This window comes from Musca autumnalis, unplaced genomic scaffold (genome assembly GCF_047663935.1).
Source record: "Musca autumnalis isolate F117 unplaced genomic scaffold, ASM4766393v1 scaffold_5, whole genome shotgun sequence".
NCBI classification, from domain to species: domain Eukaryota; kingdom Metazoa; phylum Arthropoda; class Insecta; order Diptera; family Muscidae; genus Musca; species Musca autumnalis.
Genome location: NW_027412088.1, coordinates 88,342,842 through 88,355,095, shown reverse-complemented (window position 1 = coordinate 88,355,095; position 12,254 = coordinate 88,342,842). Strand labels below are relative to the sequence as shown.

Below are 12,254 nucleotides of genomic sequence, written 5' to 3'. Positions count from 1 at the left end.
ACTTGGGTGTCATTTTGGTGGGTGACGTAAAGGATGGAAGATACCAACGAACGGTCCTGACCGGCTTTAACATGGCAAAGCCCAGGATTTATCTTGGTCCATCTTTAATCTTAAGTGGACACTGACCTCCCCGTGGTGTCACCTGGGGAGCTGCCTTTAACACCCATTAAAGGTAGTGAGCTAACAAGTGCCGCGCGTTCACCCATAATAACGTTAAAAACTTGGGTTTGGGCGTCGGATTAGTTACCCTCCCCTAGAAAAAGCAGCCTACTATGAAAAAACAAAAAAAAGAAAAACAAACCCCTCTAAACGTTTTAAGGACCATGATCTGCGAATCTGCACCTGGAATGTTCGCACTCTTTATAGAGAAGGTGCAGTTTACGCATTGGCAGATGTACTTGAAAAGTACAAGGCTGACATTACTGCCAGGACATACGATGGATTGGGAAAGGCGTCACAACAACACCTAAAGGTGACGCACTGTATTATAGCTGCCATGACACAAAGCATGAGTTTGTTTGCGAATTTGTAGTTGGTCGGAGGTTAAAACATCTGGTCAACAGCTTCACCCCAGTGAATGAAAGACTCGCTGCAATTCGATTAAAAGCAAATTTCTTCAACATCAGCTTTATTTGTGCTCATGATCCCACTGAAGACAGGGACGAACAGACCGAGCGCTTGGAAGAAACATATGACCGTTGCCCTGCCCATGACATTAAAATTATTCTAGGCGATTTTAATGCCAAAATAGGAAAGGAAAATATCTATGGTCCAACAGTCGGAAAATTCAGCCTCCACAGTGAAACATTTGACAATGGTATGAGGCTGATAGACTTCGCAGCGCCAAAAAACAGCACCATATTTCAACATATCGACATCCATAAGGGCACCTGGCTGTCTCCAAATCAGAAAACAAGAAATCAAATTGATCATGTTGTGATAGATGGAAGACATTCATCGAGCGTGTTGGATGTACGATCGTTCCGAGGCGCAAACATTGATTCGGACCACTACCTTGTTGCAGCAAAGGTACGTACCCGTCTAAACGTTGCAAATAAAGCACGAACAGACACAACGCGGAAGTTGGACATCGATAGGCTGCAAACACAACAGATAGCCACAATTACTTAACGCGAGCACTCCTTGTCCCGATAACATAACAACACAATGGCAACATATTGCCCACTCCATGTAAACAGCCGCAAAATCCATACTTGGATTCCAGAGACCTCCACAAGGAATTCATGGTATGACCAGGAGTGTCGTGCTGCTACCGAAGAGAAAAATGCGGCATATAGAGCTACTTTACAATCAGTAGCAACGCGTAGCGCACGAGGGAGATATCGGGAGAAAAGGAGAGAAGAGAAACGTCTTTTCCGCAAGAAAAAGAGAGAAATGGAAAAGCGGGAGTGTGAAAAAATTGAGATGTACAGGAGCCAGAATGATGTCCAAAAATTCTACCAAAGAGTGAAACATCAAACAGATGGCTTTGGTACAGGCACATCCTCCTGTAGAAACCAGCAAGCAAATCTGGTAACAGATACAGATAGCGTGCTCAGGATATGGAAGGAACATTTCTCCAATCTGAAGACGATGATACCACACATCCAATCCGAGAAGATGGTATAGAATGTATACCGCCCGGCCAAAATGAGGTAAAAACAGCAATCAACCGGCTGAAGAATAATAAAGCAGCAGGAGCCGATGGCCTGCCAGCCGAGCTGTTTAAAACCGGAGGCGACGCGCTGATAAGGTGTATGCATCAGCTAGTTAGGACCATCTGTCAGGAAGAACTCGTACCCGACGATTGGAACCTGAGCATCCTATGTCCCGTCCACAAGAAAGGAGATAAGACTGTATGCTCCAACTATAGGGGCATAAGTCTTCTCCCTATTGCCTATAAGATCGTGTCAGGGATATTGTGCGAACGACTGAAGCCAATGGTCAACGAAATAATTGGACCATACCAATGTGGCTTTAGACCTGGCAAGTCCACCATTGACCAAATATTTACCCTGCGGCAAATCCTAGAGAAGACCCAAGAGATGCAGATCGATACATATCACCTTTTTGTCGATTATAAAGCAGCATTCGACGCTCCCCTCCGATCAAAGGTATTCCATGCAATGTCTGAATTTGGTGTCCCCGCAAAGCTCATCCGGCTTTATAAGATGACTTTATCTGATACTAGGTCCTCACTTTAAATTGGAAAGAACCTCTCCGAAGAATTTTGTACCAAAAGAGGTTTCAGACAAGGAGACAGCCTTTCGTGTGACCTATTCAACATTTTTCTGGAAAAGGTAATACGAGATGCAAATGTCAAAAGAAGTGGCACAATTTACACCAATAGCCAAATGTTATTTGGTTATGCTGATGACATAGACATCATGGGACGATCAGTAAATGAAGTAACTGATACCTTTAGGAAGGTCGAAGCAGAATCTGCGAAAATGGGTCTGGCGGTAAACGACGAAAACACCAAATTGATGGTGTCGACGCGCAAAGCGTCCATAGAGCTCGGACCAACCGTAGAAGTTGGTACCTATAATTTTGAGGTAGTTAAAGACTTCGTCTACCTCGGCACTGCCATAAACACAACAAACAACATCAGTTGTGAAATAAGAAGAAGAATTGTATTGGTCAACAGATGCTACTATGGTTTAAGTAAGCAATTTAAAAACAAAGCTACATCTCGTCAAACAAGAATAACGCTTTACATAACACTGATACTACCCGTGCCAATGTATGGCTCCGAAGCATGGGTACTTGCGCAAGCAGATAAAGCAGTGCTTGGTGTGTTTGAGAGGAAAATTTTTCGAAAGATTTACGATTTGCGTTGACGGTGAATATCGACGTCGTATGAACCACGAGCTATATCAGCTATACAAAGACATGAATATAGTTAAACGTATCGAGATGCAACGATTGCGTTGGCTAGGCCATATCATAAGAATGTGCGATGATGAACTCGCTAAAAAGGCGTATGAATACATGCCACATGGCGGTGCACACAGAATCGGCAGGCCTAAACTTCGATGGAGCATACAAGTGGATGAAGAAATGAAAAGGCGCGGTATTCCAAAAAGCGAAGCGAAAAACAGAGAGGAATGGAGATCTTTTCTAAGTTCATATCAAGAAAAAGGCGTGGTCAACTATTTTCGTCGCCAGACGATGCTGCTAAAGCGTTAAAAAACCATGTTTTGGAAGTGTCTCAATCGGAGTGGAACAAGTGTTTCAACAATTGGTTTGAGCGCATGAAAAAGTGTAAAAATGGAGACTACGTAAGAAAACAATAAAACTATTTTGGTTGGAAAATATTATCGTTTTCATTGTTAGGCCAGAAAATTGTCTAGTTCCCCTCGTATATTACGATAAGAAGAATCGAAGCTGATTGCTAACGATCACATGCACAGCTTTCAAGTAGTAGATATTAGCAGAAACGGATAATTCTGCTAATATGGGGGGATATCTCGAAGCAAATGTCCAAGTGTCTATGATTTCTGGGTTGGCTGTGGATCTATCTCCGATACAACAATCGTAAATACCCAGCAAACCAATCGTACCGACATCTTAACGAAATCGGAACAAAATTCGGACGATACTTTCGATGTCTGATCCGAAATCGTAACGATATCTTATCGAAAGTTGTATGAAGTGGTTGACATAATTTCGGAACAAAATGTAGGAGCGACATCTTATCGATTTCGTAACGAAATCTGAAGAAAATCCTTGGGAAATTCGGAAAGGAAATTTCTTTCCGACATTCGTTCCGAAATCGGAACGAAATCGGTACAAAATCTGAACTATTTCCGCACCGAAAAATCGTTTAAAAATCGGAACGAAATCTGTACGACGTTGCTTCCGAAATTGTTCCGATGTGTCGGACATCCGACATTTGGTTTGCTAGGTACGGACGTTATAGGTCGACTGCAAGCAATGTTTCAACCCACAAACACTTTTTCATGCGCTCAAACCAATTGTTGCTCTAAAAACCCTGCAGGCACCAACTAAAATCGTTGATTATTTGGCTAATTTTTTTTTTCAAATCATAGAATTCTGCTAAAAAAATCAGAAATTAGTCTCATTTCACAATTTTTTAACTAAATGTAAACAATTGTCATTGACTTTGTTTTAACAAAAACACATACAGACAGTGTTAATGTACATACATACGTCTGCACTTACCCACTCAAACCCACCTAATTACCCTCATTTATAAATTCACACACATTCACTTATCTCTGGAAGATGGATTAACATTAAACGATTATGGTTGAGTAGTAGCATTGAATGAACGACTGTTTGTCAAAAGTCTTAAAGAAAAAAGTACTGTCGTGGCAATGAAGTTGGGTCATATTAAATAAATTATGCTTAAAATAAATACATTCATATCAGTTGACTTATCAATCAGCAATTCAAAATATGCCACGTCCCTTAACAAAAATCGAACTAACTTTTTCACTTGACAAAAATGTAGGTCTTTTGAATATCCCTTAACTTATTCATGCGACAGCACAGAACATTTTAATCTACCAACAAATTGTCCAGTTTGTCCTTCGTTACCCGTTCCAATGCTCATTATGTGATGGCTCTCCTCGTGTTCTTTGGCACCTCATAGCACTGCTCTCTTTATATGGGTCACACACTCTCTAAATCTTCATACATGTATCTACTTAATGCTTGTCACGGGGATATGTTTACTTTTTGTGGTTGTTGGCTGTTTCTTTATCCTGACATTGACATTGACTACTGATGCCTTGCTATGTGTGTCATGTGTGTGTGTTTGTAAACGTTACTTTACTGGAAACTATTTTATTGGTCACAATGAGCAAATATTTTTTCACTTAAACAACTTCTTTACACAACATACAAATGCATGCACGCACATGCATTCATACATGTAATGTGTCTGGGAAAAGAAAGATATTAAATTTGGGATGGACCCTCGTACTTTGTCGCAGATGAAAATATATTTGGAACATTTAGGGATAATATACTTATGAGAAGAGCTATAATTATTCTGTGAAGCAGTCCAGATGAAATCTATGATGTCTTCGAACAGAAGACCACAAAGCCTTCCCACGGGAGACCACTAGGTCTTCCTATGGAAACCTAAAAGGTCTTCAACATGAAGACCCTGGGGTCTTCTATAAAAATACCTTGCAGTATTCCGTAAGAAGACCTAGGGGTCTTCTATAAACAGACCTTGTGGTTTCTCTATAAGAAGATCCTGTGACCTTCTATAACAAATCTTGTTGTATTCTATAAGAAGGATTTGTGGCCTTATTTGTGGTCTTCTGTAATAAGACTTTGTGGTCTACTATAAAAGGAATTTGTAGACTTTTATCAGAAGACCCAGTAGTCTTCTATAAGATTATCTTGAAGTGTTCTATAAGAAGACCTCGCAACCTTCTTTAACAAACCTCGGAGTCTTCTATAAACAGACAGAATTTCTATAAGAAGTCATTGTAGTCATCTATACAAAGACCCTGTGAGCCTTTCTATAAGAAGACCTTGTGGTCTACTATACGAAGACCTTAAGGTCTTCTACACGAACACCTTGAGGTGTTCTATACGAAGACCTTGAGGACTTCTATACGAAGACTTTGATGTCTTCAATACGAACACCTTGAGGTCTTCTATTCGAAGGCTTTGAGGTCTTCTTCCGTTGGAAGACTTTGAGGTCTTCTTCCGTACGAAGACTTTGAGGTCTTCTCTACGAAGCCCTTGTGGTCTTCTATACGAAACCCTTGTGGTCTTCTACACGAAGACCTTGAAGTCTTCTATACGAAGACATTGAAGTCATCTATACGAAGACATTGAGGTCATCTATACGAAGACCTTGAGCTCATCTATACGAAGACCTTGAGCTCATCTATACGAAGACCTTGAAGTCTTCTATACGAATACCTTAGGGTCTTCTATACTAAGACCTTGAGGTTTTCTATACGTAGACCTTGTGGTCTACTATACGAAGACCTTAAGGTCTTCTACACGAACACCTTGAGGTGTTCTATACGAAGACCTTGAGGACTTCTATACGAAGATCTGCAGGTATTCTATAAGAAGGCCTTGAGGTATTCTATAAGAAGAACTTGAGGTCTTCTATACGCAGACCATTAGGTATTTTATAAGAAGACCTGAGGTCTTCTATACGAAGACCTTGAAGTTCTTCAGTCTTCTATACAAAGAACTTGAGGTCTACTATACGAAGACCTTAGGGTCTTCTACCCGAACACCTTGAGGTCTTCTATACGAAGACCTTAGGGTCTTCTACCCGAACACCTTGAGGTCTTCTATACGAAGACCTTGAGGTCTTCTATACGAAGACTTTGAGGTTTTCTATACGAAGACCTTGAGGTCTTCTATTCGAAGGCTTTGAGGTCTTCTTCCGTTCGAAGACTTTGAGGTCTTCTTACGTACGAAGACTTTGAGGTCTTCTCTACGAAGCCCTTGGGGTCTTCTACACGAAGACCTTGAAGTCGTCTATACGAAGACATTGAAGTCTTCTATACGAAGACATTGAAGTCATCTATAAGAAGACATTGAAGTCATCTATAAGAAGACATTGAGGTCATCTATACGAAGACCTTGAGGTCATCTATACGAAGACCTTGAGGTCATCTATACGAAGACCTTGAAGTCTTCTATACGAATACCTTGGGGTCTTCTATACTAAGAACTTGAGGTTTTCTATACGTAGACCTTGAGGTCTACTATACGAAGACCTTAAGGTCTTCTACACGAACACCTTGAGGTGTTCTATACGAAGACCTTGAGGACTTCTATACGAAGACTTTGATGTCTTCAATACGAACACCTTGAGGTCTTCTATTCGAAGGCTTTGAGGTCTTCTTCCGTTCGAAGACTTTGAGGTCTTCTTCCGTACGAAGACTTTGAGGTCTTCTCTACGAAGCCCTTGTGGTCTTCTATACGAAGCCCTTGTGGTCTTCTACACGAAGACCTTGAAGTCTTCTATACGAAGACATTGAAGTCATCTATACGAAGACATTGAGGTCATCTATACGAAGACCTTGAGGTCATCTATACGAAGACCTTGAGCTCATCTATACGAAGACCTTGAAGTCTTCTATACGAATACCTTGGGATCTCCTATACTAAGACCGTGAGGTTTTCTATACGTAGACCTGGTGGTCTACTATACGAAGACCTTAAGGTCTTCTACACGAACACCTTGAGGTGTTCTATACGAAGACCTTGAGGACTTCTATACGAAGACTTTGATGTCTTCAATACGAACACCTTGAGGTCTTCAATACGAAGTCCTTGAGGTCATCTATACGAAGACTTTGAGGTCTTCTACTCGAAGACCTTGAGGACTTCTATACGAAGACCTGCAGGTATTCTATAAGAAGGCCTTGAGGTATTCTATAAGAAGAACTTGAGGTCTTCTATATGCAGACCATTAGGTATTTTATAAGAACACCTTGAATTCTATACGAAGTCCTTGAGGTCATCTATACTAAGACTTTGAGGTCTTCTACCCGAAGACCTTGAGGTCTTCTATACGAAGACCTTGAGGTCTTCTATACGAAGACCTTGAGGTCTTCTATACGAAGACCTTGAGGTCTTCTATACGAAGACATTGAGGTCTTCTATACGAAGACATTGAGGTCTTCTATACGAAGACCTTGAGGTCTTCTATACAAAGACCTTGAGGTCTTCTATAAGAAGACCTTGAGGTCTTCTATACGAAGAACTTGAGGTCTTCTATACGAAGACCTCTAAGTATTCTATAAGAATAGCTTGAGGTCTTCTATAAGAATAGCTTGAGGTCTTCTTTATGAAGACCTTGAGGTTTTCTATACGAAGACCTTTAGGTATTCTATACGAAGACCTTTAGGTATTCTATAAGAAGACCTTCAGGTCTTCTATAAGAAGACCTCTAAGTATTCTATAAGAATTGCTTGAGGTCTTCTATAAGAATAGCTTGAGTTCTTATAAAAGAAGACCTTGAGGTCTTCTATTCGAAGACCTTGAGGTCTTCTATACGAAGACCTTGAGGTCTTCCATACGAAGGCCTTGAGGTCTTCTATACGAAGGCCTTGAGGTCTTCTATACGAAGACCTTGAGGTCTTCTATACGAAGACCTTGAGGTCTTCTATACGAAGACCTTGAGGTCTTCTATACGAAGACCTTGAGGTCTTCTATACGAAGACCTTGAGGTCTTCTATACGAAGACCTTGAGGTCTTCTATACGAAGACCTTGAGGTCTTCTATACGAAGACCTTGAGGTCTTCTATACGAAGACCTTGAGGTCTTCTATACGAAGACCTTGAGGTCTTCTATACGAAGACCTTGAGGTCTTCTATACGAAGACCTTGAGGTCTTCTATACGAAGACCTTGAGGTCTTCTATACAAAGACCTTGAGGTCTTCTATACAAAGAACTTGAGGTTTTCTATACGTAGACCTTGTGGTCTACTATACGAAGACCTTAAGGTCTTCTACACGAACACCTTGAGGTGTTCTATACGAAGACCTTGAGGACATCTATACGAAGACTTTGATGTCTTCAATACGAACACCTTGAGGTCTTCTATTCGAAGGCTTTGAGGTCTTCTTCCGTTCGAAGACTTTGAGGTCTTCTTCCGTACGAAGACTTTGAGGTCTTCTCTACGAAGACCTTGTGGTTTTCTATACGAAGCCCTTGTGGTCTTCTACACGAAGACCTTGAAGTCTTCTATACGAAGACATTGAAGTCATCTATACGAAGACATTGAGGTCATCTATACGAATACCTTGAGGTCTTTTATACGAATACCTTGAAGTCTTTTATAAGAAGACCTTGAGGTCTTCTATACGAAGTCCTTGAGGTCTTCTATACGAAGTCCTTGAGGTCTTCTTTATGAAGACCTTGAGGTCTTCTATACGAAGAACTTGAGGTCTTCTATACGAAGACCTTTAAGTATTCTATAAGAATAGCTTGAGGTCTTCTATAAGAATAGCTTGAGGTCTTCTATACGAAGACATTGATGTCTTTTATACGAAGACATTGAAGGTCATATTCTAACGAATACCTTGAGGTCTTCTATACCAAAAACTTGAGGTCTTCTATACGATGACATTGAGGTCTTCATATAGAATACCTCAAGGTCTTCGTGAGGTGTTCTATACGAAGACCTTTAGGTATTCTATAAGAAGACCTTGAGGTCTTCTATAAGAAGACTTTGAGGTCTTCTATGCCTTCTCCTATACGAAGACATTGAGGTCTTCTATGCGAAAACATTGAGGTATTCTATGCGAAGACCTTTGGTTATGCTATGCGAAGAACTTGAGGTCTTCTATACGAAGTCCTTGAGGTGTTCTATACGACGACCTTGAGGTCTTCTATACGACGACCTTAAGGTCTTCTATACGACGACCTTGACGTCTTCTATACGACGACCTTGTGGTCTTCTACTCGAAAACCTTGGGGTCTTCTATACGAAGACATTGAGATCTTCTATACGACGACCTTTAGATCTTCTATACGAAGACCTTGAGATCTTCTATACGAAGACCTTGAGATCTTCTTTACGGAGACCTTGAGGTCTTCTACACGAAGACCTTGATGTCTTCTACAAGAAGGCCTTGAGGTCTTCTACAAGAAGGCATTGAGGTCTTCTACACGAAGGCCTTGAAGAAGACTTGAAGACATGAAGGCCTTGAGGTCTTCTACACGAAGTCCTTGAGGTGTTCTATACGACGACCTTGAGGTCTTCTACAAGAAGGCCTTGAGGTCTTCTACAAGAAGGCATTGAGGTCTTCTACACGAAGGCCTTGAAGTCTTCTACATGAAGGCCTTGAGGTCTTCTACACGAAAACCTTGAGGTCTTCTACACGAAAACCTTGAGGTCTTCTATATTAAGACTTTGTGGTCTTCTATACGAAGCCCTTGGATTCTTCTATTCGAAGACCTTGTAGTCGTGCGGTCTTCTTTAAGTAGACCTTGTGGTCTTCTATAAAAAAACCTTACGGTCTTTGAGAAGAACTTGAGGTCTTCTTCCATACGCAAATCTTGTGGTATTCTATACGAAGACCTTGAGGTCTTCTATATGAAGATTTTGAGTTCTTCTATAGGTCTTCTAAACGAAAACCTTGAAATACCTGTAGATCTTATATTGTCTTATTATAGAAGGCCAGAAAATCATCCTATAGGAGACCAGAATGCCTTCCTTTAGGAAACCAGAAGGTCAGAAGATCGCTAGGTCTTCTATAGAATACCATAAAGATTTCATATAGAAGGCCATAATAAGTTTCTACAGAATAACACAATGTTTTCTTATGCAATACCTCAAGGTTTTTAATAAGAAACCCTTCCGTCTTTCTTGTTTAATAATCCTTCTGGTCTTCTATTGGAACACTTTTCTTTTATGAGATCATCTTCTGCACTATTAGAATAAAGCCTTTTATATAAAAAAAAACTTTTAATCGCCATCATATGATACGTTTTTGTCTTGTTGTACATCTAAAGTAAAGTAATTTTTGTCTATTAAAAGTAACTTTCATTAGCATCCCTTTAATCCCAGTGCGATCCTCAATTACTACTTACCGTACTTTCATTTTTCCATTTGTGTATGCGTCCCAATATGCCGGATGTCACCGTTAATTCACCTTCAGATGGAGGCTGCATTTTATCAGGAGCAGGCAATAAAGAAAGAAGGGCAAAAAACGAAAACAACAGACAGATTCGGAATGAAACAATTACACAGCTATTTGTTTTGTTGTTGCTGTCCTCTCTCAATCACCCAGGAATTGCGTGAATAGATTTAATAGATTATTGTCATGCAACAAAAACAAATACAAACCCTAATTTACTCCCACAGAAGTTAATTAAATTCAATGAAATTAAAACGGAAAATACCTCTTGCTAGAGATGGAATATAACAAAATACAGTTGTTTGTTTCATTTTACCTGATCACCCATACCCGTGATGATGGGAGAATTCCAATAGGCAGCCAAACGTGCCACCGGCTCCAGGGCAAAGGCGCAGGCAGGTCCCACAAAGGCAATCACATCGTTTTTAAAATGCATATCAGCTGCCAAACCGGGAGCTTTGGCACCACTACACGAGGGATAGCTGAAAAAAGAGAAACAGAGGTAGGAAATTGTAGCTTGTAAGGCGATTGTTCAATTCCTTTTGTCGTAATTCTTTGACACAACTAGGAAGCAAGATGGCCACCACACTCCATTAAGTGTGAATAATTATTGAGAAATGAAATGACGCTAGATAAACAAACAGGCAGACATCTGTGATTTCATTAACTTTTACTTTTCATGGCTTTGCCTGCTGTCATGACCTTATCCGAGAGAATGAAACTTAGAAAAAACAATTGCTGTTCTTTTATTGCAAGAAATGGTGAAGATAATATTATACATGCCACTTACTTTGATAGATATTCACTTGGTAATAAGTTAATTTTTTTAAATAATAAAGAGTTGCGGAAGTCTATTTTACAAATAATTGTGGATGAAACGTTGTATTGGTTATCTATGGGAAGACTTATCGGTTTTCCATGAAAAGTCCTTTTGGTGTTATATGAGAAGACCTATGCAAAAGTCCTATTGATCATCTCTGTTAGAAGAATGGTTGGTCTTCTGTTGTGAACCCTGTGGATCTTAGTTACTTATGTGGTCATCTCCAGAATGCTTGTTCCACATGCCTAAAGTTGTAACTACTTATTTAACCACTTATTTTAGTTGCCAAAAAAACTAACCACATACCATGAGCAACATGCCCTTGTTAAAATAATAGGTTAGTAAGGGTTTTGGAACAAATTCTGCAAAATCGACTGCTGCGAGCCCAGGGGGACCTATTCTTGTACCACTTGGACCCACACACAATCTCTGCAGCTCTCGGGGAGGTAGTTAGCAGCATAGCAACTCCATGGGAAGGTAGCAGACTAAAGCTGGTGAGGAAAGACGAAATTCCTCATCTGACCAAAGTGTCGGTGTACGTCAAGGGATACGGCTTTAAGCTCGAGACGGAGCGTATACTCGAGGTCCATGGTGTCCAAAAGGAGGCACTAGCAGTGAAGAGATGGGAGGTCTTCCACAGGGAAGAGAAAGAAGGCGGCACTCTCCTTGAGATGGGGATCGACGATCCCTCACTTGCCGGGCTCGCCAAGACTAACGGCAAGGCGTATTTCGTCTCGAACTCATTTTACTTCAAGATTGGAAAGGTAAGGGTGGGTGATGAGGAGAATGTCAAAACTACCAACCAGAAGGTCAAACCCTAAAAGACACTAAGG

The 12,254-nt window shown here is 40.6% G+C and overlaps 1 protein-coding gene across 2 annotated transcripts in view; it reads right to left on the bottom strand.

Annotated features, from left to right (window-relative positions):
* Positions 1 to 12,254, bottom strand: part of LOC141404747 (atrial natriuretic peptide receptor 1) — a 50,882-nt gene that overhangs the window by 20,718 nt on the left and 17,910 nt on the right. For both annotated transcript variants that reach the window (XM_073988452.1, XM_073988451.1), the window contains exons 3-4: positions 10,918 to 11,083; positions 10,555 to 10,629 (exon numbers count right to left, since the gene is read on the bottom strand). In XM_073988452.1, the coding sequence (XP_073844553.1) occupies positions 10,555 to 10,629; positions 10,918 to 11,083 (241 nt within the window). The remainder of the gene's footprint in view (positions 1 to 10,554; positions 10,630 to 10,917; positions 11,084 to 12,254) is intronic.